Source organism: Schistocerca americana, chromosome 5 (assembly GCF_021461395.2).
Source record: "Schistocerca americana isolate TAMUIC-IGC-003095 chromosome 5, iqSchAmer2.1, whole genome shotgun sequence".
NCBI lineage: Eukaryota > Metazoa > Arthropoda > Insecta > Orthoptera > Acrididae > Schistocerca > Schistocerca americana.
The window spans coordinates 486,859,508-486,885,742 of NC_060123.1; the positions used below are offsets into that span (position 1 = coordinate 486,859,508).

The 26,235-nt window shown below is 42.8% G+C and overlaps 1 protein-coding gene across 1 annotated transcript in view; it reads left to right on the forward strand.

The window, feature by feature from the left end:
* LOC124616464 (ras-related protein Rap-2a-like) overlaps positions 1–26,235 on the forward strand; it is a 553,011-nt gene that overhangs the window by 14,800 nt on the left and 511,976 nt on the right. The window contains exon 2 of the mRNA XM_047144773.1: positions 23,511–23,685. Coding sequence (XP_047000729.1) covers positions 23,511–23,685 — 175 coding nt within the window. The remainder of the gene's footprint in view (positions 1–23,510; positions 23,686–26,235) is intronic.

Sequence of the window (26,235 nt, forward strand, 5' to 3'; positions counted from 1 at the left end):
ATGTCACCTTTATACGGTGAGCAGTCTTTCACTGATGCTGACTGAATGTTAATTTTACCTCTTTTTACCTCAGTCCAGGATTTCCTGCCAGAAAGTAGCACAGGAATCATCATTGTTTTACACGACTTTACTTTTTTTGCTTTTATAAATTTTTTAAATAAAGTTTTGTTTATATTTCCATGTAGATGTTGAATTTTGCGGCATAATGTGAAGTGTTAAGAAGCGTCGGTATGAGCTGCAGCATCCCTGTCTGACACCTTGACGTAGTATTACATTGTATGTTTTGAAGTGCTTGCGTATGATTATTTTTGCGCCTTCATATACGCTTCTGACAAGATGCGGAATTCCATATCGAGCATACATAGGAACACTGAATGTGAAAGGTCTAGGGATCCCGGAGTGGAACAAAATACGAGGGTTGGAACTTCAATAGTGGCAACTATTTATTTACAGCTGTTACAAAATAGATACGTGTTTCAAAGTTTTAGTGACCTTGAAAGTAGTCACCAACATTGTGTATAGCCCGTTGCCTGCGATGTGGAAGTCGTAGGATAGTCTTAGTAGTGCCAGTTGTGTTGACAGTTCGAGCATCCTGACGAGTTTGTAGCAGTTCTGAAGCTAATACCGTGAAATGTTTCCTTCAATTTAGAAATCGAGTTGGACTCACGAGGGCTTAAGTCAGGGGAGTGCAGTAGGTGGTATAGCACTTAGCAGCCCCATCAGTAACAGTTTGCACTGTACGTGCTTGAGCATTGTCCTGCAAAATGATGTTCTGGTCCTGCAGAATGTCATCACATCTAAGGCGGTCGTACGTTGTGTTCCAAAAATGAACAGCATGCAGGCAGGAGAAATATTTATGCTATCTTGGCTTTAGAACGTTTTTTACCACACAAAAGAAATCTCTCCTTCTCACTTCCCGACACGAGAAATATCAGTCAGAATACGGGTATTATAAGTGGTACAATCCAGTGGTCATAAAGATTCGGCTAATCAGCGTACAAAAATTACACTACTGGCCATTAAACTTGCTACACTACGCAGATGACGTACTACAGACGTGAAATTTAACCGACAGGAAGAGGATGCTGTGATATGCAAATGATTAGCTTTTCACAGCATTCACACAAGGTTGGCGCCGGTGGTGACAGCTACAACGTGCTGACATGAGAAAGCCGTGAGAAAGTTTCCAACCGATTTCTCTTACACAAACAGAAGTTGACCGGCGTTGCCTGGCGAAACGTTGTTGTGATGCCTCGTGTAAGGAGGAGAAATGCGTACCATCACGTTTCCGACTTTGATAAAGGTCGGATTGTAGCCTATAGCGATTGCGATTTATCGTATCGCGACATTGCTGCTCGCGTTGGTCTAGATCCAATGACTGTTAGCAGAATATGGAATCGGTGGATTCAGGAGGGTAATACGGAACGCCGTGATGGGTCCCAACGGCCTCTTTTTCACTAACAGTCGAGATGACAGGCATTGTATCCACATGGCTGTAACGGATCGTGCAGCCACGTCTCTATCCTTGGGTCATCAGATGGGGACGTTTGCAAGACAACAAACGTCTGCACGAACAGTTCGACGACGTTTGCGGCAGCATGGACTATCAGCTCGGAGACCATGGCTGCGGTTACCCTTGACGCTGCATCACAGACAGGAGCGCCTGCGATGGTGTACTCAACGACGAACCTGGGTGCAAGAATGACAAATAGTCATTTTTACGGATGCATCCAAGGTTCTATTTACAGCATCATGATGGTCGCATCCGTGTTTGGCGACATCGCGGTGAACGCACATTGGAAGCGTGTATTCGTCATCGCCATACTGGCGTATCACCCGGCGTGATGGTATGGGGAGCCATTGGTTACACGTCTCGGTCACCTCTTGTTCGCATTGACGGCACATTGAAGAGTGGACGTTACATTTCAGATGTGTTACGACCCGTGGCTCTACCCTTCATTCGATCCCTGCGAAACCCTACATTTCAGCAGGATAATACACGACCGCATGTTGCAGGTCCTGTACAGGCCTTTCTGGATACAGAAAATGTTCGACTGCTGCCCTGGCCAACACATTCTCCAGATCTCTCACCGACTGAAAACTTCTGGTGAATGGTGGCCGAGCAACTGGCTCGTCACAGTACGCCAGTCACTACTCTTGATGAACTTTGGTATCGTGTTGATGCTGCATGGGCAGCTGTACCTGTACACACCATCCAAGCTCTATGCCCAGGCGCATCAAGGCCGTTATTACGGCCACAGGTGGTTGTTCTGGGTACTGGTTTTTCAGGATCTATGCACCCAAATTGCGTGAAAATGTAATCACGCGTCAGTTCTAGTATAATATATTTGTTCAATGAATACCCGTTTATCATCTGCATTTCTTCTTGGTGTAGCAATTTTAAGGCCAGTAGTGTATAATCACCAATATCGTATGCCCTGCAACCAACAGCACTGCTGTGAGTGACGGTTTGCATGCATTTCAAGGGACTGTGACGAAATACGCGGCTCTCCTTCGCAGATGGACTGGGCTCTCCGCAGCAGTCGGGTTATCTGCGGCCGGCACTGCGTGGATTACGGCGGGGAGCGAGGGTGAGTAGGACGGGACGGGACGGAGCTGAACGGCCGGATGGCCACTTTAGGCCGCCGGGGACTGCCGGGCGGCCCGCGATAAGCGCAACAGCTGCAGAACAGCCGCCGCCTTCTAGGACCGCTCTGTTCTGGCACAGCGCCGGGAATTAACCCTTCTCAGTCGCTTGCGGTTTTCTTTTACATAGGGTGGACAAAAGAAAAGTGGAAACATCAGAAACACACCACGATACTATGCCTAACACGGCGTAGGGAAACCATTGGCATTCAAAACGGCTTCCAGTCGTCTAGAAACGGGTAAGTACTGGTCCGGTATGGATTTCGAGTGTATGTTACACCATGCTTCTCGTAAAATAGTGGCAAGTGCAGGTATCGATGATGGAGGTGGGTAACGATCACACATCCTTGTACCTAAACTAGACCACAAACACTAAATAGTACACTACTGGTCATTAATATTGCCACACCAAGAAGAAATGCAGATGATTAATGGGTATTCATTGGACAAATATGTTATACTAGAACTGACATGTGATTACATTTTCACGCAATTTGAGTGCACAGATCCTGAGAAATCAGTACCCAGAACAACCACATCTGGCTGTAATAACGGCCTTGACACTCCTGGACATTGAGTCAAACAGAGCTTGGATGGCGTGTACAGGTACAGCTGCCTATGCAGCTTCAACACGATACCACAGTTCATCAAGAGTAGTGACTGGCGTATTGTGACAAGGCAGTTGCTCGGCCATCATTGACCAGACGTTTTCAATTGGTGAGAGATCCGGAGACGAACATTTTCTGTATCCAGAAAGGCCCGTACAGGACCTGCAACATGCTGTCGTGCATTAACCTGCTGAAATGTAGGGTTTCGCAGGGATCGAATGAAGGGTAGAGCCACGGGTCGTAACACATCTGAAATGTAACATCCACTCTTCAATGTGCCGTCAATGCGAACAAGAAGTGACCGAGACGTGTAACCAATGGCACCCCATACCATCACGCCGGGTGATACGCCAGTATGGCGATGACGAATACACGCTTCCAATGTGCGTTCACCGCTATGTCGCCAAACACGGATGCGACCATCATGATGCTGTAAACAGAACCTTGGATGCATCCGAAAATATGACATTTTGCCATTCGTGCACCCAGTTTCGTCGATGAGTATACCATCGCAGGCGCTCCCCACTATGATGCAGCGTCATCGGTAACCCCAGCCATGGTCTCTGAGGTGATACTCCATGCTGCTGCAAACGTCGTCGAACTGTTCGTGCTGATGGTTGTTGTCTTGCAAACGTTCCCATCAGTTGACTCGGGGATCGAGATGTGGCTGCACGATCCGTTACAGCCATGCGGATAAGATGCCTGTCATCTCGACTGCTAGTGATACGAGGCCGTTGGGATCCAGCACGGCGTTCCGTATTACCCTCATGAACCCAACGAGTCCATGTTCTGCTGACAGTCATTGGATCTCGACCAACGCGAGCAGCAATGTCGCGATACGATAAACCGCAATCGCGATAGGCTATAATCCGACCCTTACCAAAGTCGGAAACCTGATGGTACGCATTTCTCCTCTTTACACGAGGCATCAGAACAACGTTTCACCAGGCAACGCCGGTCAAGTGCTGTTTGTGTATGAGAAATCGGTTGGAAACTTTCCTCATGTCATCACGTTGTAGGTGTCACCACCGGCGCCAACCTTGTGAATGCTCTGAAAAGCTGATCATTTGCGTATCACAGCATCTCCTTCCTGTCAGTTAAATTTCGCCTCTGTAGCACGTCATCTTCGTGGTGTAGCAATTTTAATGGCCAGCAGTGTATTAAGATCTGGTGAATATAGTACCCAGGGGAGATGCAACAATTCATGCTCGTGCTCCCAAAAATAGTCCTGGGCGAAGCAACCTGTTTGAACAGGTGTCCTGTCGCCATGGAGCACAGCGTCACCGTTAGGCAACAATGATTGTACTATTGGATGGACCTTATCAGCCAAAATGGTCACCTAAGTCTCGGGGGTGGTTATGACCTTAGATCGAACTGAAACCCATGGAATATCACGATATGGCTGGCCAAGCTATCACTAAACCCCCACTATGTTTCACTCTTGGAACCTAAACTCGCCCACAAGTTGGAAACAGTGTACAACAAGACTCATCCAACCAAACGAATTTCTTTCATTGCTCAATAGTCCAGGTTTTATGGCTTCGGTACCACTTCTTCCTATTACCGTCATTTGCATCACTGATATTTTGTTTTGGGACCCAGCTCACCCTGCAATTCCCAGCTTATAGAGCTCCCTTGCTTTGATACTGACGGATTTTGCGAGTGCGGCATTCAGTTCTGCAGAACGTTTGTAGCTGTCGTCCTTTTATTTGACGTCACAATCTTCTTCAATGAGCATCTGTCACGATCTGTAAATACGTACTTTCGTTATCATTGTGACTTAGCGGATAATGTGTTTCCGCTTTCTCTGTATGCTTTATACATACAAGCTTTGGTTCCACTTGAAACACTGAACACTTCGCCTACAGGTTACAGAAGCACCCAGCATAAGACCACGTTCGAACTCAGTTACCTCCGGTATAATGCACTCACGACTACACAGAACACTGTTAGGACTACGACTGGCATTACCAGCGTACTGAGGTGCCTTTAGTGGTCAAATATAACAGCGCAGCCAGCAGGCTTGGCCAGTATCTGCAGTTATGTTCGAGCATACACTTCTCGCGGTGTGTCCACATTTTTTTCCAACCCCCATATGTTTAGGGATGACAACTACACCTATATTTAAAGGTCTCACAGGTGTTACATTAAACCATGTCCCCCGAATACAGTAAACCTATCTTCTCCCATAATTGTTAAAATGCAGTATCAATCTTCAAAGCTTCCTGATTCATTTTAGCTAAACAGAGTGCGTAAGACATGTAGCTTCCATAAAAATGCCCTGAAAAGATTCTCCACTTTATACAATATTTTGAACCAAGAATGAAAATTAACGCTCTATAACATCGGTTAAATTGATACATTTATATGTAGGGAATGCTTTCATAGCACAACGGAGAATATAAGGTGAGACAGAACAAAAAAATAATGTAACATTGCGATCACACCCTCTAATTGCTTTGCACGACCTACAAGTGTAATTGTGACCTCTCTTGTAGCCAGATCATGTGCAATGAGGATGCAGGAACTTCCCTTGTGATCCTAACGCTTGTTCACATATGAATATGAAACACAGTACTCACGTCGAACACATTCAGTACCAGCATGCATAGCAGTCGAGAACCCGCGTACCTAACGTCTACCCACTGTTTTAGCAATTTATAACTCGTGTGAAAGTAAATTATTCGAAAAACGATTTTTAACGAACGGCTTTCTATCTATAAAATGGCTCAAATGGATCTCAGCATTATGGGGCTTAACATCTGAGGTCATCAGTCCCCTAGAACTTAGAACTACTTGAACCAAACTAATCCAAGGACATCACACACATCCATGCCCGAGGCAGGATTCGAACCTGCGACCCTAGCGGTCGCGCGGTTCCAGACTTCTATCTATAATTACTTTTAAACTTATCATACGTTGACTTCATTAAACTAAAGCAATTTCATTATTCTTATAACCTCCGTCCAGCAAAGTGTTAAAATCTTAACAAAACACAAGAGCTATATATGTAGCCTATATTACATCATGTTTATAATTATTGCACCAAAATTAGAGCCTACAATATACACGTTTACTAGATAACAGCAGTGAAGGCACAACAAGTAATTAGATATATACTGTTTAATAGGGTAAGAACCATAAAGGATTACATAAACCTTAGGACGAAGGCAGTAGTTCACTTGAGTTAGTAACATAAAACAGTTCAGCTGGTGTGGTGCGTAACGTTTCACTTACTGAGGCGCTGCCCTAATGCAGTATAAAACAGAATTATTAAATATAACCAAGGCAGTCAAATTATTTAGTGTTAAAATCCATCACGCATGGCAGAATTATTATACGTATTATTACAGATTACACATAGTTTTTTGTGATGTTCCACCCACTTCGCCTAAGTAAGCTAATATGCGAACTAACAACCGGTGTCAGTAATCCTGTACACATGGCATTCCATGAATGAAGAACGTCTTTATAACTGGTCGTTTAGAGTACGTCCAACTCCTTTAATGGAATTAACGTAGGATCAGTTTTAAAAGTAACTACAGAAAATTTTACGTTGCGCTTTGTATAGCTTTGATTAAGAAATGTTTACTGCGATCGGGGGCCTAAATATAGTAGAATGTACCAGCGAAATCGATTCAAAATAAAATAGGACCAGTAACTAAGCCCTTTAACTGAAAGTATAATTTCTCTGCCTCGTGATGGCTGGGTGTTGTGTGCTGTCCTTAGGTTAGTTAGGTTTAAGTAGTTCTAAGTTCTAGGGGACTGATGACCATAGATGTTAAGTCCCATAGTGCTCAGAGCCATTGAAAGTATAATTTAAATCCAAAAAGAACATCATAGGTGATATTTGGGACAGCAAAGTGTAATTCACACAGAAGATAATTTTTTTTAATTTTCTGTGAGAAGTAGAAACAATTACGGGAAATGAAAGTAACCCTCAAAATTTATTAAATGAACAGATAGTTCAATCTTACCTGCTTCTCCGCTTCTTTGGTGAGCCATTGTGCTAGTATGTGGTTTGCGGATATCGATATCTCTAATTTTCCCATTCAAATGAGATAGCTTCTACAATAAACTGTGCCTAGATCATACACCAAACCGATGACCCTATAGTAAACATCCAACGAAAACCACTTTGTATTTAACTTCTGTACGGAACGCTACTTTAACCTAGCCACCACGACAATGACTGTAAGTTACTAGGCCGTAAACTTACTTTTAGTAATTAACCTTAATTAACTGATATTATTGCCAAATATCCTAACTTTTACCTGTCAATTGTTGCTCGGATACGTTGCTGTTACCGGCTATAAAATCAAGTTGTGTGCGACTTGTGGCTGTTTTATGTGTATAATGTCATAATCGTTATGTCACACAGAGAGCAATGAATGAGAAGTACTGGAAGAGTCATTGAACTTCAGTTACAGTAATTACAACTGAGGGGCGTTCTGGAAGGCTATTCGTTGATTCAGTTTCCGTTGAGCTGCAAAACTTGCCAGAATTAACACTTCTTTTCTACGCACGTACCGCCTACAAACACACACTTCTCCCGTCTCTTTATGCACCTGTAATATCTCGCTTGCAGAAGTCGGCAGGTTGCTTCAAAACGTTGAGGAATCGGAAATCAGAGCCTAGATAATTGCTGGGAAGAGATAGAAATCTAATGGGGACTCGTTGGACGAATATTGGGGGCGGCGGGAGGATATGGTACAATTTGAAAACCACAGTAATAAGTATCCTTTATGGAAACAACTGGGCTTGTTGTGAACAAGTAGTATCTGTTACTTTTGTCGGCCTGCAACAATTTGCGATGCACTCAAGCTGACTATGCTCTAGAAATTGTGATAATCTCCTGCAGTAAAAGCTTAGCTCAAATTAGGGTATCTGACATTCCGTGCCAAAGGAGTGTCCATGGCTACGAAACGTAAGACCTCCAACGATACAATACGAAATTCGGTGGTCATTAAGTCGTTTTCATCATGAGGATGTCGAAACCTCTCAAATATTTAAGGACTGTATCATCTGTTCACGCTGAGTATCGCAGGCGAGGTAGCTCTTCTGGTCGCGTGTAAGCAATATTTTCAAGATCTGAAAACTTCTTCAGAACGTCTTACTGAGTTTCTTTTGCTAGAAGGTTTCACTCCAGTCCAAAAGCGGGTGCAACCTTTTGTAAGCCCTTATTTCTCCATTAGGTTATAATGGGTTGGTCTGTGAGCCACACAAAGCGACGTGAACATGGTAACTTGAAATTCACTGTACACTGCTTTCTTGATTGCACGGACCAAATAAAATGAGCATAGTTTTATCCCACTGCTGCCTGCAGTATTCATACCACTGCGATAATTATCCCCTGAAGTATTCACTTAACAATAAAGCAGTGAACCTTAACACCTGTGATTCATCAATTTTTTATGAATAGACTTTCGAGCTTTTTTCACGTGACAGAAGTACGACCGGAACTAAAACTCTAATGGAACCTTTGCCTTTCGCGGCCAGTGATCTTACCAGCTGAACATGCCTCATTGTCGTGCTGCATCTTCATGCAAGACATGTTTCCCACTCGTCTAAACTCCAGAAATATTTTCCTGGGCCAAAATTGTGATCCTAGTCTTTCACCCTGCAAAGGCTTCTGCTTCGATAACGTACTAGTAGACATTTTTACTTACAAGGGACACATTTGACCTTGAGTGCTCGGAACCGCACGAAACTATGCTTAGACTAACACTTAATCATAAAAATCATAAAATTCCGTGCAAAACTCCACACTTGACTGCTGAAGCCATCAGACGGTGGTAAGTTGTAGTTGCACTAAAAAGTACTCGATTTGTGTGAATGGTATAGCTGCATTACAATGTCTCTTGGAGTGTTCGCGTGCGGCATACTGTGTAAATTATGTACAGTGATATCATGAAGAGAATTAATCCTACGAATGTAGTCCAAGATTGCGACGTGTTGAAAGTGAAAGTGAAATCGGGCTCGAGGATAGAGAGTTCTCGAATATATTCAGAAATATAACTGGAATGGCACAGAGATACATCTCATTGCGATGGATAGATATACTGATTTTGAAGGACAGGAAGAACGTGGACATGAAAGTTGCTCTCAAGCAGTACACGATGTTCATCTCCAGAGCATCAGGAAAAGTCCAGTCAAACTGAGTACGAACTACCTTCACCCAAACAGTTGAGACCCGGTGTATTAGAAGATACTGATGACAACGTATTGGAGAACATTTATTAAGACTATTACAATAGTTGCTTCAATTCCTATAGTAAAGTAATTAGGTGCTATAGTGCATTAAAAGCAAATCAAATAGCAGAATAATTCTAAATTATATGTCTAGCAAAAGGCGAGTTGGAGGAAACAGACTGTGGCAATTACGAACTATAAGAGAGCATGTAATATCGGAATTTGATAGAGCAAGGTCGTATGGATCTACAATGTACTATTGGCATCTGCAAATGTGAGAACTAGAAGCGTCTGAAATGGTTGGCTTGGACAATTTCAAAGGGTCGATTTCTTTTATTGGCAATCTTAAGGCTGAATATAGCATTCAGGCATATTACTACATTTGTCATACGTAAGGAGGTAGAATATGATAACAGTATATGTCAGAAGTTACAACAGTTTGTGGAGGACGTGGACATGTTTATGACAGAGCAGGGTGTGGAGAAACCAAAGTTATGGAACATTGACCAGAGTCAGTTCCAGTATGAGATGTCTTCATTATCAACAATCTCTCACAGAGGAAACACAACTAGAGCTAGTCTGTTGCAGTCTATACACAGTTCTGCCCACAGCTACACAATTGATGTGGCTTCATCAATGACAGACAGATTAACAAAGAGGCATAAGGCACATTCGGCCCGAGATATTCATGTGAAGGCAAGCAAAAGTGCAAAAGTGACTAAAGAACACACGAAACGTTTCCTAATTTCAGTCCTTGACGAACACGAAACAAGTGAAAACAGTCTATTCCTGTGTGAATGCTGGTCAGGTCATACAGATCGTACCTTCCTAGAAGCAAGCTTTTCAAACAAAGATGTTATACTGAAGATGTTGCCTCCGAAAACAACAAAATGTTGCCGACCTCTTGATGTTTACTTCGTTCGGCAATATAAGCTCTATATCAGAAGGATTGCTTATTTTGTAAGACTACAATGTGGCAAACCACAAGTGAAGATACATGAGCGTTATTTCATCATCAAACCTCACCCTGCGATTTAAAATCAATTTTCTTCACCATAGTATACGTGTATGTTACAATGTGCTTGGCGAAAGATTGGTTATGACATTGACATACCAATATTTGACATACCCATATCATCATTTGAAAATGTAACTAGTGTGGCTTTGATACGCTTGAATGCGAAAGTGGTTCTGGATGTGAAAACGTGGCTTTGGTGAAGCGTGCACAGTATTCTCTTCCACTTTATCTTAACCAATTGATCTAAATCCCGCATCTGCACTACGAGGACTTTCAGGTGTGTAGAATACGTGTATTCTGCCCTATTATAAATACTTTAAGCAGAGAGTTTCTGGCACTGTTAAACGAAAATCTGATCACACACTTTTATTGAATTGCGTAATATTTCCCTGCTGTGGTACTGGTCTCTTGTTACTTTCTTTCACTTATGGTAGAATGCAACGTTTTTCTTAGAAATAACACACGCCACTTTCCCTTTATGATCGGGGTTATTCTAAGCAGAATTTTGTGCGGTTCCGAGCGGTCAAAGGTGTCCCTTGTCAGTAGCGGATGTTTTATTACATCATACTCCCTGCTGCAGAATGGAGAGTCTTAGATTTTCAACACATGAAATCTTCGCCAACTATCAAGAGACATGAGGTTTTAAGTAAAGCACTGCACGTGCTCGAGAGGAACGGGGAGAATGTTTTCGTTGAATGGCTCCTGCCTGTTTCTCTCTATGTCCTGTTGTTTCGTACGTCCTTCATCTAACACGGGTGTGCAATGGGAGTAGAAGTTAGGTTGAACCGCAAGTTGTGGCTGTAACCGTGCGAGCCACACGCTATTGGAAGCCAATAGTTTAACCAGGAATGCACGTCACGGGAACGCTTGACGGTCCTTGCATACTTCCCTCTCGACTTTTCAGAGGACAATGTCGTTGGAATTCGGCCAGGTTGATTGAATTTTGGACTAAAAACCGGTAGTCCATATCCCAGGAACACCGTGTTTTAATACTTATCATGATGAAACGCTTCACTATAACGAAACCCAATCATAACAAGCATTCTTTGAGATATTCGTGCCACAGTAGCGTATGAGTTGAAGGGAAAGAAACGAACGCAGTGTCCCTCACATTAGCGTCACCTCTTCATTAACGTTTATAACTTCGTAAATTTTTTGAGCTGAATTGACAGCTGACACCCTGTTTAGGCGCGTCACTGTCAACTCAGCTCTGGTTTTGTTGATACTAAACTGAATATTGTTTTACAAATTCTAGGTTTTAGTGACTGAACCTTTAAAATTTTTTTAGCTGTTTACATTTTCATCTTTTGTAGCCTGATAATGTGTAACAGGCACCTCTCTTTTCTGTACGTATCTGATTTTAATTACAGGTCTGATGATGACAGTAGCCGAAACGACTATAAAGGAACGTATTAAGTAATCCAGACGTATACACACGCACACGCACACGCACACATGCACACACACACACACACACACACACACACACACATACATACACACACACACACACACACACACACACATATATATATATATATATATATATATATATATATATATATATATATATGTGTGTGTGTGTGTGTGTGTGTGTGTGTGTGTGTATGTGTGTGTATGTGTGTGTGTGTGTGTGTGTGTGTGTGTGTGTGTGTGTGGTTGTTTGTGTTTAGTCGTCTACCAGCTTTGATAATTAGTTCTGAAACATATAGGTTTAAGTAACACGTGAATCTGGTCCTAAAATTCAGTCAGTGGAAAAATACATCTACCAGTGATACGAGAGTTCAAAAGACCATCGGAATGTTCGGAGTCAGTTGACTGTACCAGACGAGGATAAGCCTTCTCGTGTTGGCGACGCATTGGCAATGTCTATGCTATGTTCATACCTGGAACGTGCAGCGGCAATTGTGGTGTGTTTGTGAGCACGTTTGCCTTAAGGACAGAAATGCGTATATTACTCAAATTTCCTGGTTTCTTGATGGTGACATTGGCTACAGTTCTCGTAAATAAACTGTAGCGCTTGGCGCGGATTGTGTACATCACACGTTCAACCTTCATTAACCATGGAACACTTCATAAAAAAACTGCTTTGATGCAGTGGCACTCTGAAATATACTGCGCAATTAAATTATCACCTGATAAACTCATACGATTAAACGTGCGTACTCCAGTGCGTGTGCATCGAACCTAATGCAAGAGGCAGCTAGCTCGCACACGCACCGGTGGCCACTGAACGTGCGACAACAGTCACTCTCTCTCTTTGTTCCCGAATCTAATTGTTCCAACTTTTTTATTTATTGATTGATTTATATATTTATCGTTTGGCATAGCCACGTGCGCATGCATGATACATTGGACATTTAAGTTACTCCAGCTGAGGAGGTAAGACAACAAGTACATGAATTCTTACATTCATCCGTTATAAAATAGATATAAAATATACAGTAAAGCGAACAGCACGATGTGTGGTGCAGTAGACTGTAAAACGACCAGTAAAAATAGGCTGTGAGAGTAGCCAGTAAGAACAATAAATTGCACATTAAAATGAGTAGTTGAATGAACATAAAAATCTGCAATTATCGATGGATAGCTCGTTTACAGTATCTCTTGCAAATTAATTATGCCTTTAATGATTCATTACAATTATTGTGGAAACTTGCAAATGATATATGCGTATTGTTGTTTCTGTGTTTCGGTCCGAAGACTGGTTTCATGCAACTCTTTACCCTAGCCATTCTCGTTCAAACCTCTTCGTCTCTGCAGTCTATATCCATTTGTACCTGTCAAACCTATATTACAATTTCCTTCCCCCACCCTCCTCCTCACTTACCGCCGTTACCAAACCGAGAACCCTTGATGACACTGAATGTGTCCTAATATGTTTTATCCCAGATTAGATTCAGAACATTTTCTTTAATTATCCTATCTATGCATCTGATATTCTGCTTGCTCCTGTAGCAGTACATTTTAGGGCTATTGTCCTCTTCTCTCTACTGTAAAGCGAAATATACATTGTGGTGTAGCAAACGATGGGAGTCTAAGGTGGGTTCGGGTTTTGTGGGCATAAGTTCTTAAAATAATGTAAATAGAATTTTTTAAATAGTATAATATCTCAGAGCTCTCCTTTATAAATTCCAGACCCAAGAATGGGCTAGTTGAGTTCCGTAAATGTAATCTCTTGTGACTCAAGCAGTCCAGCACTGATCAGCTATTTACGTGACCCTCCAGCACTATCCACTACAACACACTCTCTTCTAACTGTCGTATCAGAACCCACTCCACAGGAAGCACTTCCTGCTTCCAGCTCCGCTGTTCACCTGGACACTCGAATCCTATTACTAGAGTGAGTCAATAAATAAATCGCATCTTGGGGCAGAGGCATCAACATTGCGTGTACGAACCTGAAATTTATTTTCCTTTTCAACATACTCCCCCACTAATCTGTTCGACAAGTCCTTGAAAGCCGACAGCATGGAATTCTTGTGGCAGCGTTCGCATCTAACGGGTGACCTTTAGGGCTGCAACAAGTTTATTAGTTCCTTAAATTGCAGCAACCCATAAGACCGTTGTGTCCTCGGGGGTAGCGAAACACACCAAGACTGGAAACAATATCATTGGATAAACAAGGCGCCCAGGACGCTACTTGTTTCTGATTTTCTTCTCATTTTTTCCTGCATCCAATGGAACACAACATTGTATGAGATACATTTATTGCTTAAACCAGACGAATTTCGCTATTAACTTTCTCTGCGGACAGTTCCTTGGCTCATGAAAATCATGCTGCTCTATTCGGTACACACTTACAGCACACTACCACCTTGGTGTGACCACACAACAGCAGCTGATTAAGCGTTGGCCGCGGAAGATCGTGTATCGGCAAAATACCACGTGACATGCTTCCATCTTCTAGATACGTATGGGCGCGAAATTTAACAGCTTGGTAAAAAAAAAAAAAGGTGAAAAGAAATTACACATTGACATTGCACATCGGACATACAACAAGGATCAGTAATAACATAGGAAGCGGGCGTCGCAAAGGCCATCTGGGGCTACTGAATGTCATTGCAGTTATTTAGCCACGTGCTACAAATGGACACCCGCGACAGGAGATGATCAATGTTTTGTCCAAATGCATCGAGACACGCCTAACAGCGACGCTGCATTGAACGGCGCACCTTCTCAAAGGTGTATCTCGAAGACATCCTGCTACCGAAACGAACCTGTCCACTAGATCCCCGCCGATGTAACAGGTGTTTCGTACACAAGGCCGTTCAGATACGTCCACAGAAAAAAAAAATCGATTGGGGACAGAATAAATGATCATGGTGACCATGCGACTAGCCCACCGTGACCAATCCAGCGGCCGGGAAATGTTACCCTCACCTGTCTCGTGAAATGCGCAAGGGTTCCGTCGTACTGAAATCGAATGCACTGACGAATAAGCATGGGAATATTATTCGGCCTGTCCTACAGAACCTCTCGCAGTGGTACGAGATATGTACGACCATCAAGTCAATCAGGAAGAATATACGTCCCAGTCACACAGCCTCAGATGATCCCAGCCCACACGCAACCGTAGTCCCCTCTCATGGCGTTTGCGACCCCGGTTCCTACGTGATTACTAATCCTTGCTGTATGCCCGATGTGACACGTCATTTTCTAAACGCTTTTTGAATCATCCTGTATACGATATGTGAAGTACTAAAGCATCGGCTGCACATAGGCCAGAATAGCACCACGAAACGGCATCAAGAAGGCGCTGATCCGCGTGCCAACGGAAAGAACGGGCACCGCCACACCTCCAGAGTTCAGCGCCACCTGTCAACCCTGATCTAACCAGCCGCCCATCACTTGTCGGCCAGGTTCGGTGGCAGTCTTCGAGAGCATCGGTTCTGAATTATAGGGTGACGTTACTTAGCCTGCGTTCTGCGAATGATAATAGACAGTAAATTGCTTGTATGTAGGAGGCACAGGAATCAAAAGAATTTAATATACATTTAGGCTTCAGCGGCCATTGTTACAGTCAATAAATTTTTTCTGGTTTTGTGACAGCATTGCCAGTATGTATAACTACCGACGTTTCGGTCACTGTCGCAAGTGATCATCTTCAGGGTGTTCAGTAAAAAAACACTCTGAAAAAGGTCACTTGCAACAGTGACCGAAACGCCGGTAGTTTTGCATATCGACAATGCGGTCACGAACCTAGAAAAATTTTATTGACTGACAGAATGTAAGTTTCTTTTCCTTTTAGATATAAAGATTTCTGTTAATTAGAAATTGTTTTGTACAGATGAATTTGTATTCCTGCCACCTGTCATCGAACTTTTCTGCTTCCCTGTTTCTTTCAGTGCTGACTCCCTCAGTAGCTGACAACAACACGATATTCTGACATCTGCGACTTATTTATTGAGTCATCCGCGTACAATCCACTGCTACAACCAAAATGGCGCCCTCCGTTGACAACGAGCCACAGTCACCTCTGCCGTCGTAATACCCCTCCACCCTCTGCAGCCCACTCACTTGCCCAAAGTTGTAAAGTGAACAATGCTCAGTGGCAGCCTGGGAATGACGTGGCAACCCCAGTTCCACAGTCACCCCGTACGCCCCACGAAGTGCAGTACACCGTACCACTTTCTGTTTTCCTATCTCAGCTCCAATACTTTACGTCTTCCTACATACACAAAAGCATTGAGAAAGCAATGTGTCCTTCACCATCTTAAAAAATGGAAATGAAGTCCCATGCTTCTTTACAGGGCGTAGGGGAACGATGCGGGAGACCCGCACCGCCTTACTAGGCAAGGTCCTAATGGAGGTGGTTTGCCGTTGCCTTCCTCCGACCGTAATGGGGATGAATGATGATGAAGACGACACAACAACACCCAGTCATCTCGAGGCAGGAAAAATCCCTGACCCCGCCGGGAATCGAACGCGGGACCCCGTGCTCGGGAAGCGAGAACGCTACCGCGAGACCACGAGGGGCGGACTTCATCTTACAGAAAGTAAATTACACAAGGTGCTGCGCTGCCAGTCACTGTGGTCCAAGAACTTTAATAAATATTTTGTTATTGCAATCGTCATCCTTCTCTAAATTACTAATCCGACATCAAAATTAAAAAATGTATGCAAATTGCGCGCACGTTTCACCTTATAACATTTTCCCTGGAGATCAGACATATCTACAAGAGAGGTTTGAAGTTAAAAAATCAGCTATTGCCAAATAATCTTAAGTACGCAAAGCTTCATTCGTGAACGAATTTATACCTAAGAATCATCAAAAGGACTTTGTTAATTACTATGTTACAAAGGTAAGCTCATCCAACAAATTATTAGTCACCACTTTGAAACAACACCTTGGTCACTTTGGAGCACTGTAGATATCAGTCGGACATGGACCCTCCATCGCTAACAGATTTCGATGTGCCCATGACCATACCGGAAATGAAGTTGCCCACTTTGTTCGTGTATCAGTGTGGTCTGTCCAACCTGTCTGCGAGCGATGGAATATCAGTTTGCAGCCACGTAACACGGTGTAGGAACAATACATGTGAGAAGATTGTGAGAAGGGCTAGAGACGAGAGTCCGGCCTTGTCAGTGACAGTCGACTTCAAACCGTCAGGAATTGCATCTGCCAGTGAACGCAGATCCCCCTCAAGCAATTTCTCATCGAACAACGGAAGGTGAACTGTTTGCAGTGGACGTTTTGAATCGGGTACCTCGCAAAAGGCCATTGCTTAGAGTGTCAAAAAAATGGCTCAAATGGCTCTGAGCGCTATGGGACTCAACATCGGGGGTCATCAGTCCCCACTCCTTCCGTTCTGATCATGTAAGCGTAGAAAAGTTGTGGAATGGTTTCAAAGAGATATTATCGACAGCAATTGAGACATATATACCACGTAAATTAATAAGTGATGGTACATAAAACGGGTCAGATCGCTGTTGCAGAAGCAACGAAAAAATCATGCCAAATTTAAAAGAACGCAAAATCCCCAGGATTGGCAAGGTTTAGCAGAAGTTCGAAATATAGCACGTACTTCAATGCGAGATCCTTTTAATAATTTCCACAACGAAACACTGTCTCGGAATCTGGCTGAAAACCCAAAGAGATTCGGGTCATACATAGAGCACACCAGTGACAAGAGGCAATCAATACCTTCACAGCGCGACCACAACGGTGTAGTCACTGATGACAGTGGCACTAAAGCAGAGTTATTAAACACGGTTTTCCGAAACGCCCTCACCATAGAAGACGAAGTAAATATTCCCGAATTCCAATCAAGAACAACTGTCAAGATGAGAAACATAGAAGCAGATATCCACGATGTAGCAAAGCAGCTTAAATCACTTAATAAAGGAAAAGCCTCCGGTCCAGATTGTATACCAACCAGGTTCCTTTCAGAATATGGTAACGCAATAGCTCCATATATAGCAAGATATACAACCGCTCGCTCATGAAATGACTGGGTTGATTTGGTGGAAGAGACCAAACAGCGAGGTCATCGGTCTCATCGGATTAGGGAAGAATAGAGAAGGAAGTCGGCAATGCCCTTTCAAAGGAACCATTCCGGCATTTGCATGAAGCGATTTAGGAAAATCACGGAAAACCTAAATCAGGATGGCCGGACGCGGGATTGAACCGTCGGCCTCCCGAGTGCGAGTCCAGTGTACTAACCACTGCGCCACCTCGTTCGGTGCTCATAGAAAGATCCGTACCTAAAGACTGTGAAATTGCTCAAGTCACACCAATACCCCAAAAGGGAAATAGGAGTAATCTGCTTAATTACAGACCCATTTCAGTAACGTCGATTTGCAGTTGGGTTTTGGAACATATACTGTGCTCGAACGTTATGAATTACCCCAAAGAAAACGATTTATTGACACATAGTCAGCACGGATTCAGAAAATATCGTTCTTGTGAAACACAACTAGCTATTTATACTCATGACGTCATGAGTGCTATCGACAGGGGTGTCAAAGTAATTTCGAATTTTTAGATTTCCAGAAGGTCTTCCTTACCGTTCCCCATAAGCGTCTTCTAAACAAACTGCGTGACAATGAAATATCGCCTCAGTTGTGCTACTGGCATCGTGATTGCCTGTCAGAAAGGTCACAGTTCGTAGTAATAGACGGAAAGTCATCGAGTAAAATAGAAGTAATATCCGGCGTTCCCCAAGGAAGTGGTGTAGGCCCTCTATTGTTCTTGATCTATTTTAAGCACGTAGGAGACAATCTGAGTAGCCCTCTTAGATTGTTTGCAGATGAAGCTGTCATTTACCGTCTTGTAAAGTCATCGGATGACCAAAACGAATTGCTAAACGATATAGATAAGGTATCTGTATTGTGCGAAAAGTGGCAATTGACCCTGAATAAAGAAAAGTGTGAAGATATTCACATGAATACTAAAAGAAATCCGTTAAATTTCGATTACGCGGTAAGTCACACAAATCTCAAAGCTGTAAATTCAACTAAATACTTAGGGATTACAATTACAAATAACCTAAATTGGAACGATCACATAGATAACGTTGTGGGTAGAGCAAACCAAAGACTGTGATTCACTGGCAAAACACTTAGAAAGTGCAACAGGTCTACCGAAGAGACTGCTTACACCACGCATGTCTACCCTATCCTGGAGTACTGCTGTGCGGTATGGGATCCGCATCAGGGGGAAAAAGTTCAATGAAGGCCAGATCGTTTTGTATTATAGCGAACTGGGCAGATAGTGACAGATACATTATACGTGAATTAGCGTGGCAATCATAAAAACAAAGACTTTTTCGCCGCGACGGTTTCTTCTCACGAAATTTCAGTCACCAATTTCCTCCTCCAACTGCGACAACAGTCTATTGGCGCCCTCCTACATAAGAAGAAATGATCTTCACGATAAAATACGAGAAATCAGGGCCCGCACAGGAAATTTTAGATGCTTATTTTCCCCGCGCGCCGTTCGATATTGGAACGGTAGAGAGACAGCTTGAAGGTGGTTCATTGAACCCTCTGCCAGGAACTTTATTGTGAATAGCAAAATGACCACGTAGATGATGTAGGTGATGTATAACCATTCCGTATTTTGGTAAAAGGGATCCACAGTCTACCGCATCTTGCTACAGTGCAACAATGTAATAACTGTTTAGTCTACTGTTTGTTAGCGCAATCACCCATCTTTCTATGAAAATATCTTCACAATATTGAAAAGCCTGTAGCATTAAATTATCAAAACGTGCAACAAACAAGCTCAGAAATGCAACAAACGTCAGATTAATGTAAGAACAACGTTATGTGATTGCTGTCGACGTGGGAACTGCTCACTATAGCGTCGCTGTGCCATCTTTCCAATGTATTTACTGAACTCGTATACAAGTTGCGTATCGGCTGATTCTTCATCAGTAAACCTATGAATACCTTCATGTACCAATTTTCTTGTATGAGTATCGCTGCCTCAGAAACAAACCCGAGGCAAAACTGAGCAGTACTGAATGCAGGCTTGAAGGGGATAAATAAAGAGGGCATTTTTATTGTCAACAACAATTGTTGTCAACAACAACAACACCGTCGGCATTTGCACTGCTGTGCACTAGTTTTAGTGCAATACAGATTAAAAATCTAACCGGGCCAAGAAACCAAACAAAATGCAATTACTCTCTGAAGAGCCGCAGGAGGTCTTGGGTTTCCCATGCTAAAAGCCTCAGAAGGTAACCCTGAACAACCTCTGAAAGTTTTTCGGTGGAGTTTTGGTTCATTCTCTTAGAATGGAATTGTGTAACTCCTTAAACAGTAAAGTTCTGAATATTTCCTAGTCAGACAATAATCCTCGCCTTTCCACTCATCTCTCCTAAGCAACTGAAGAAGCCTTCTACACTGTCTCACTCCGTAAAATTCCATTGTCACTCAAGTCCCGTTCTCAAGTAACGGGGACGCGACAATATTTTACAACCAATCGTTATATTATTCAAATGATTTCACATTAACGAGAACTTCGTACATTTTCTCAATTTGTAGTGCAATAATCATGTAGTGATTTTTGTTGTTGTGGTCTTCAGCCTGAAGACTGGTTTGATGCAGCTCTCCATGTTACTCTATCCTGTGCAAGACTCTCTTCATCTCCGAATAACTACTGCAACTCATATCCTTTTGAACTTGTTTGCTGTATTTATCTCTGGTCTTCCTCTACCATTTTTACCTCCCACCCTTCCACCCAAAACTAAATTGAAAGTTTCATGATGTCTCAGAATATGTCCTCTCAACTGATATCTTCTTTCAGTGAAGTTGTGCCACAAACGTCGTTTCTCCCCAATTCTGTTCATAAACTCCTCATTAGTTACGTGATATACCCATATAATCTTCAGCGTTCTTCTGTAGCGCCACATTACAAAAGTTCCTATTCTCTCCTTGTCTGAACTATTTATCATCCACGTTTCACTTCTATATAAGGCTACATTCCGAACAAATACGTTCGGAAAAGACTTCCTAACACCAGAAAAGCGTTCCCTCTCACTGCCAGTCTACATTTTATATCCTCTGTACTTCGTCTATCATCAGTTATTGGACTATACTAACAGTAAAACTTATCTACTTCTTCTAATGTATCGTTTCCTTATATAATCCCCTCGGCATCGCCTGATTTAATTCGATAACAATCCGTGACGCTTGTTTTGCTTTTTTTGATGTTCATCTTACATTCTCTTTGCAAAATACTGTCCATTCCTAGTTTTTTGCTGTCTCTGATGGAATTACAATGGCACTGGCAAACCTCTAAGCTTTCGTTTCTTTTCCCATAACTTCAATGCTGTCACCAGCTGTTTCTTTGCTTTACTTTGCTGCTTGTTCAGTGTGCAGATTAAATAACACTGATGATGGGGTACAGCTCTGTCTCATTCCCTTCTCAACCACTGCTTGCCTTTCATGCCCCTCGATATTTATAACTGCCACCTGGAGTAATTACAAGTTGTAAATAGCCTTTGGCTCCCTGTATCTTACCTCCAACTGCCTTCAGAAGTTTAAAGAGTGTATTCCAGTAAATAGTGTCAAAACCTCTCCCTAAGCCTACAAATGCTATAAACGTATGTTTGCGTTCGTTTAACCTATCTTCTAAGATAAGTCGTTGGGTCATTACTGCCTCGTATGTTGCAGTTCTCCAGAACCCACCGTGACCTTCCCCGAGGTCGGCTTCTACCAGTTTCTCCATTTTTTTCTAAATAATTCGTGTTAATATTTTGCAACCATGACTTATTAATCTGATAGTTCGATAATATTCACGCCTGTCAGCACTTGCTTTCTTTGAAATTGCCGTTGTTACATTCTACATAACGGAAAAGAAGAAAAAATGTGACTATATCTCTATACATAAAAGTAAATGTCCTGAGTGACTGGCATATCATCGACCAGCCCAAACTTCTAAGGACAGCAACTTTTGGCAAGGTGCTGATGTTTTATTGTAGGCCTCCCTAAGGAGGTTAAATAAGGGATTAAAAGTGGCTTTAAAGCAGTTTTGAAGCTAGAACTACGAAAACTGATGTTGGGTTTCGCGGTCAGAAAATAAAAAGTGTCTCAGCGTTTTCCTAAATTCATCCCCTGTGTGGGTAAAATCGTGAACGAAAGATTTTCTTGAAAATAAATCATTACTAAAGTACTACTAAAGCATTTTAAAGCTACATCTGTGAAAATTGGCATTGTCTTCTCGGACGGGATGAAATGTTTAATCAAATATTTCATTAAGAAAGCATTTTTGAAGATAAATCTGTGTAAATTAGTATTTGACTTCTAAATAAATATGTGCTAAGGAATGAAAGTTTTTATGGACGGGGAAATTTCACTACAAGAACTCAAAAGGCAGTATTAACATAGACAGGTTCTAGCTACCAAAATCGCGTTTTGGTCAGACGTACTACGGCTATTTGGAAAGTAAGGTCCATAGATAGTGAAATGTAAACAGTGTTAATCTGATGAAGCTTTGCACAGATGTGTTGGATAGTGTCACTAGTCGATCGCGTCACGTCGCTCATTTCAGTTCTGAGAACACAGTAATCACATAAAGATGCGTAAAAGAACAGTGTCACACATAGAGTGTGCGGCTGGTCCCGGCGCGCCGGAACAAGGGTTGTTCACTCAAGTGTCCGCAGCTCGTGGTCGTGCGGTAGCGTTCTCGCTTCCCGCGTCCGGGTTCCCGGTTTCGATTCCCGGCGGGGTCAGGGATTTTCTCTGCCTCGTGATGACTGGGTGTTGTGTGATGTCCTTAGGTTAGTTAGGTTTACGTAGTTCTAAGTTCTAGGGGACTGATGACCATAGCTGTTAAGTCCCATAGCGCTCAGAGCCATTTGAACCATTTGTTCACTCAAATACGAGTAACCCTTAGCGGCTCGCCATCTTATTTAAAGCTACTCATGACGTCGCCTTTCCGGCTTAATGTGACTTGTAAGTACTGCATTTCTTTCCAGTCAGTACAAACTTTAATTTTATTAATGTATTATATACCTAATATGTTTTAGAACAGTTAGTTTAATTCTGAAGACGACACTCATAGTAGCGTCGAAACCTGGTCAATTTTGACTTAATATTTGTGACCGAGGGCTTATTTGTTCTAATATAAATAAAAAATATCTTTGCAGACTACATAGTCTACACGAGCAACAAAGCGGGCGCTTAGCTAGTAGGAAATGAGGCAAACTGTGATCTGTTTCTCCAGTCGCACTCGGAGAAGAGACCACAACAAATTACAAAGTAAAACATTTATTTAGTGACTAAAGCAACGAGAAACTAATACTTTGTAGCGGGTATGGGTCTCCACAGTAGTGAATATGTGGGACCCAAAATTTGACCACTTTATTATTGTCCCCCTCTCCCCCCCCCCCCCCCCCCCCGATTGTCTTCCTCTTTCAACTTTTTCCTCCTATTCTCCTTATTCCCCCCTGTGATGAAGTGAATTCTAAAAGCAGCGGCCACGTGTTCCACTGTGCAGCCGATGCTGGGGCAGCTGCGGCGGGGCGCGGCTTCCGGCAGCGGGGGCGGCGGAAGCGGAAGCGGGGGCGGTGGCGGCGGCGGCGGCGCGGCAGGCGAGGAGGTGGTGTACTACCGCGTGCGCAGCTTCTCCATCACGCCCAACGGCATCTTCAACCTGGGCGACTCGTTCCGGTCGCGGCGCTCGCCGTCCGTCAACTCGGTCAGCTCGACCGGCTCCAGCCAGCACAGCCCCACCGACAGCCCGGGGCCGCGCGAGCGCCTGCCCAGGTCAGTAAGCCTGCGTCCGCTCAGCTGCCGCAACAACCACCAACACGACGGAGTGATATCGATAGCACGAGTGTGGGATTATGGTTGGAACCTAACACTGTTTTCTTTACATTAACCTGTGAGCTCATAATAGGCTGCGACACTGGAACGACATTGGAACGATAATCTTCTACTCGTACATAAAAAAAAAATCTGGATAAGTGCGAGTAGAACTTGCGCGCCGAGGGTTCCGTACAAACTAAATTAACGATTCCAGAATGAGATTTTCACTCTGCAGCGGAGTGTGCGCTGATATGAAACTTCCTGGCAGATTAAAACTGTGTGCCCGACCGAGACTCGAACTCGGGACCTTTGCCTGACGCGGGCAAGTGCTCTACCATCTGAGCTACCGAAGCACAACTCACGCCCGGTCCTCACAGCTTTACTTCTGCCAGTATCTCGGCTCCTACCTTCCAAATTTTACAGAAGCTCTCCGTTAAATTAACGATTTTTCCCTGTTATCGATACGGGCAAGATATACGATACCCATTTGAGAAAAAGCGATCTTAACAGAGGGGCAGTCACACAGATAACAAATGAGAATTACAAATTAAATATTTTAAAATTTTTCCCTTTTCTTCTACTATGAACCCTCGCATCTTGCCAAATTTCATGATTCTATCTCAACAGAAAGTACGCTGTAGGTTTTGGTGAGTGAGTTTGCGAGTACCAAAATATGTGACGTAAATGACAGTTTCTATTGATTGCACTGACTTAAAAGCTCATACATTTTACTACATATTACATCGCCAAAAGACTATAGAACTTACTACGCGATTTAAGCTTCAACGTGATACGTCTATCCGATCCTGAGAAGAAGGGGTCCTACCAGAGAGACAGTCAGGTAACAAGTGAAAAAAAAGAATTCGCATTCTTTCCTTTAGTTGTACTAACAAACATCACTTCTTGCCAAATTTCAGAACTCTAGGTCAACGGAAAATATCCTGTAGGGTTTGATGTTTGAGTTTGCAAATATCATAATATGTAACATAGCGTCTGTTATGGTTGGCGATTGTATCCAGTCTCGCTGACTCTAACGTTTTTATCCCTTCTGTGAAAGAGCTACAAGCAGTCAGATCAAACATCGATAAGGAAATCTCAAGAAAATGCTTTCGGCTCAAAGTACAATGGTGAAAAACTTACAATGCTGCACAACAGATAACGCCTCTTTCCGCTGATGACAAGCAAATTTTGGGTTTCTAGGGATACATACCTTTATGTATGGAATGGCACATTTGCATACCTCTTGAGTATGACACAGCATACCGATTAAACACAGGCCCAATCAAAATCTAAGTGAGTAGTATTTTACTAATTCGTGCCGATAGAGGCACACTTGTGTAAAGATACTCAGTTTTCTTAAAACAGACATTCGTTGTAAGGTTATCGTGGATAGATTTATTTCATTTCTTATTATACAGTGCGCAATTTTCGTAAGGTTTCCTTTGTTGTTAAAACAATAGTAAACATGAGAGAGAAATTAATCATCAATGATATAAGCGAATTCTCTGATGTTATCTATAACAGTCTGACAACGCACATACAGTTTATTGATTACATCCATGTAGGAAACTTGTTCTGAGCTAAAGCTGTCAAATAAGGTTTGAAGAAGAATAAAAGGCCACTATCACACGACAGCCAATGCAGAAAATACGATACTAGCTGAAATGCAGCTACAGCAGCTCCAAAAGTCAACAACAATTTCTCCAGAGCTTCCACATTCCACAGTGCTGGAGATAATGCGTATGGCCGGATGCAGACTTCTGAGAGACAGACAGTTACAGCTTTTGTTTTGCACTGCACGACGTTTTCAACAAACAGATAGCGCAATAGTGTAGCTCAAGTGGAAACGAACAATTCCTATTTAAATTTGTGCATCGTACACTCTTGGCAGTCCTGTGTAGGTGGCAGTTACGTGATTTTATTTCGGTGATTACAAAATAGAGTCGAATGTATGCACTGGGTAGCTGAGGCAGCTAGTCTATGGCGATTCAGTCAACCAAGTAAATGAAAGTACTGAACATGCTGCAAACCACTACAGGGAGCCTATGTGTCAGAATTCTCATCCAGTGTGGCGCAACGAAGTTATGATAGAAAAATGAGTCACAGAGAAGAGGACTTCATGGTCTGTTGGATTGATGATAGGCTCGTATGCTTAGGGTCTGAGTTCGATTCCAACTTATGCCGATGACTTTTGATAGGGAGAGTGAAGAAGGTATAATGGCACTGTGGTCTGAAATTCACATTAAACAGGATATTCCTTCTCTAACAAGTAGACGTTAGGCTGAGCCGCAATAAAGTCTGGAGTGGCGATATGTAGAAACTCTATCACCAGCAACCTTTCTTATACTAGTTATTTATTTCTAGTGACGAACCAAACGCTATGTATGGTCACAGGATACTTAAATGGTTCAAATGGCTCTGAGCACTATGGGACTTAACAGCTGTGGTCATCAGTCCCCTAGAACTTAGAACTACTTAAACGTAACTAACCTAAGGACATCACACACA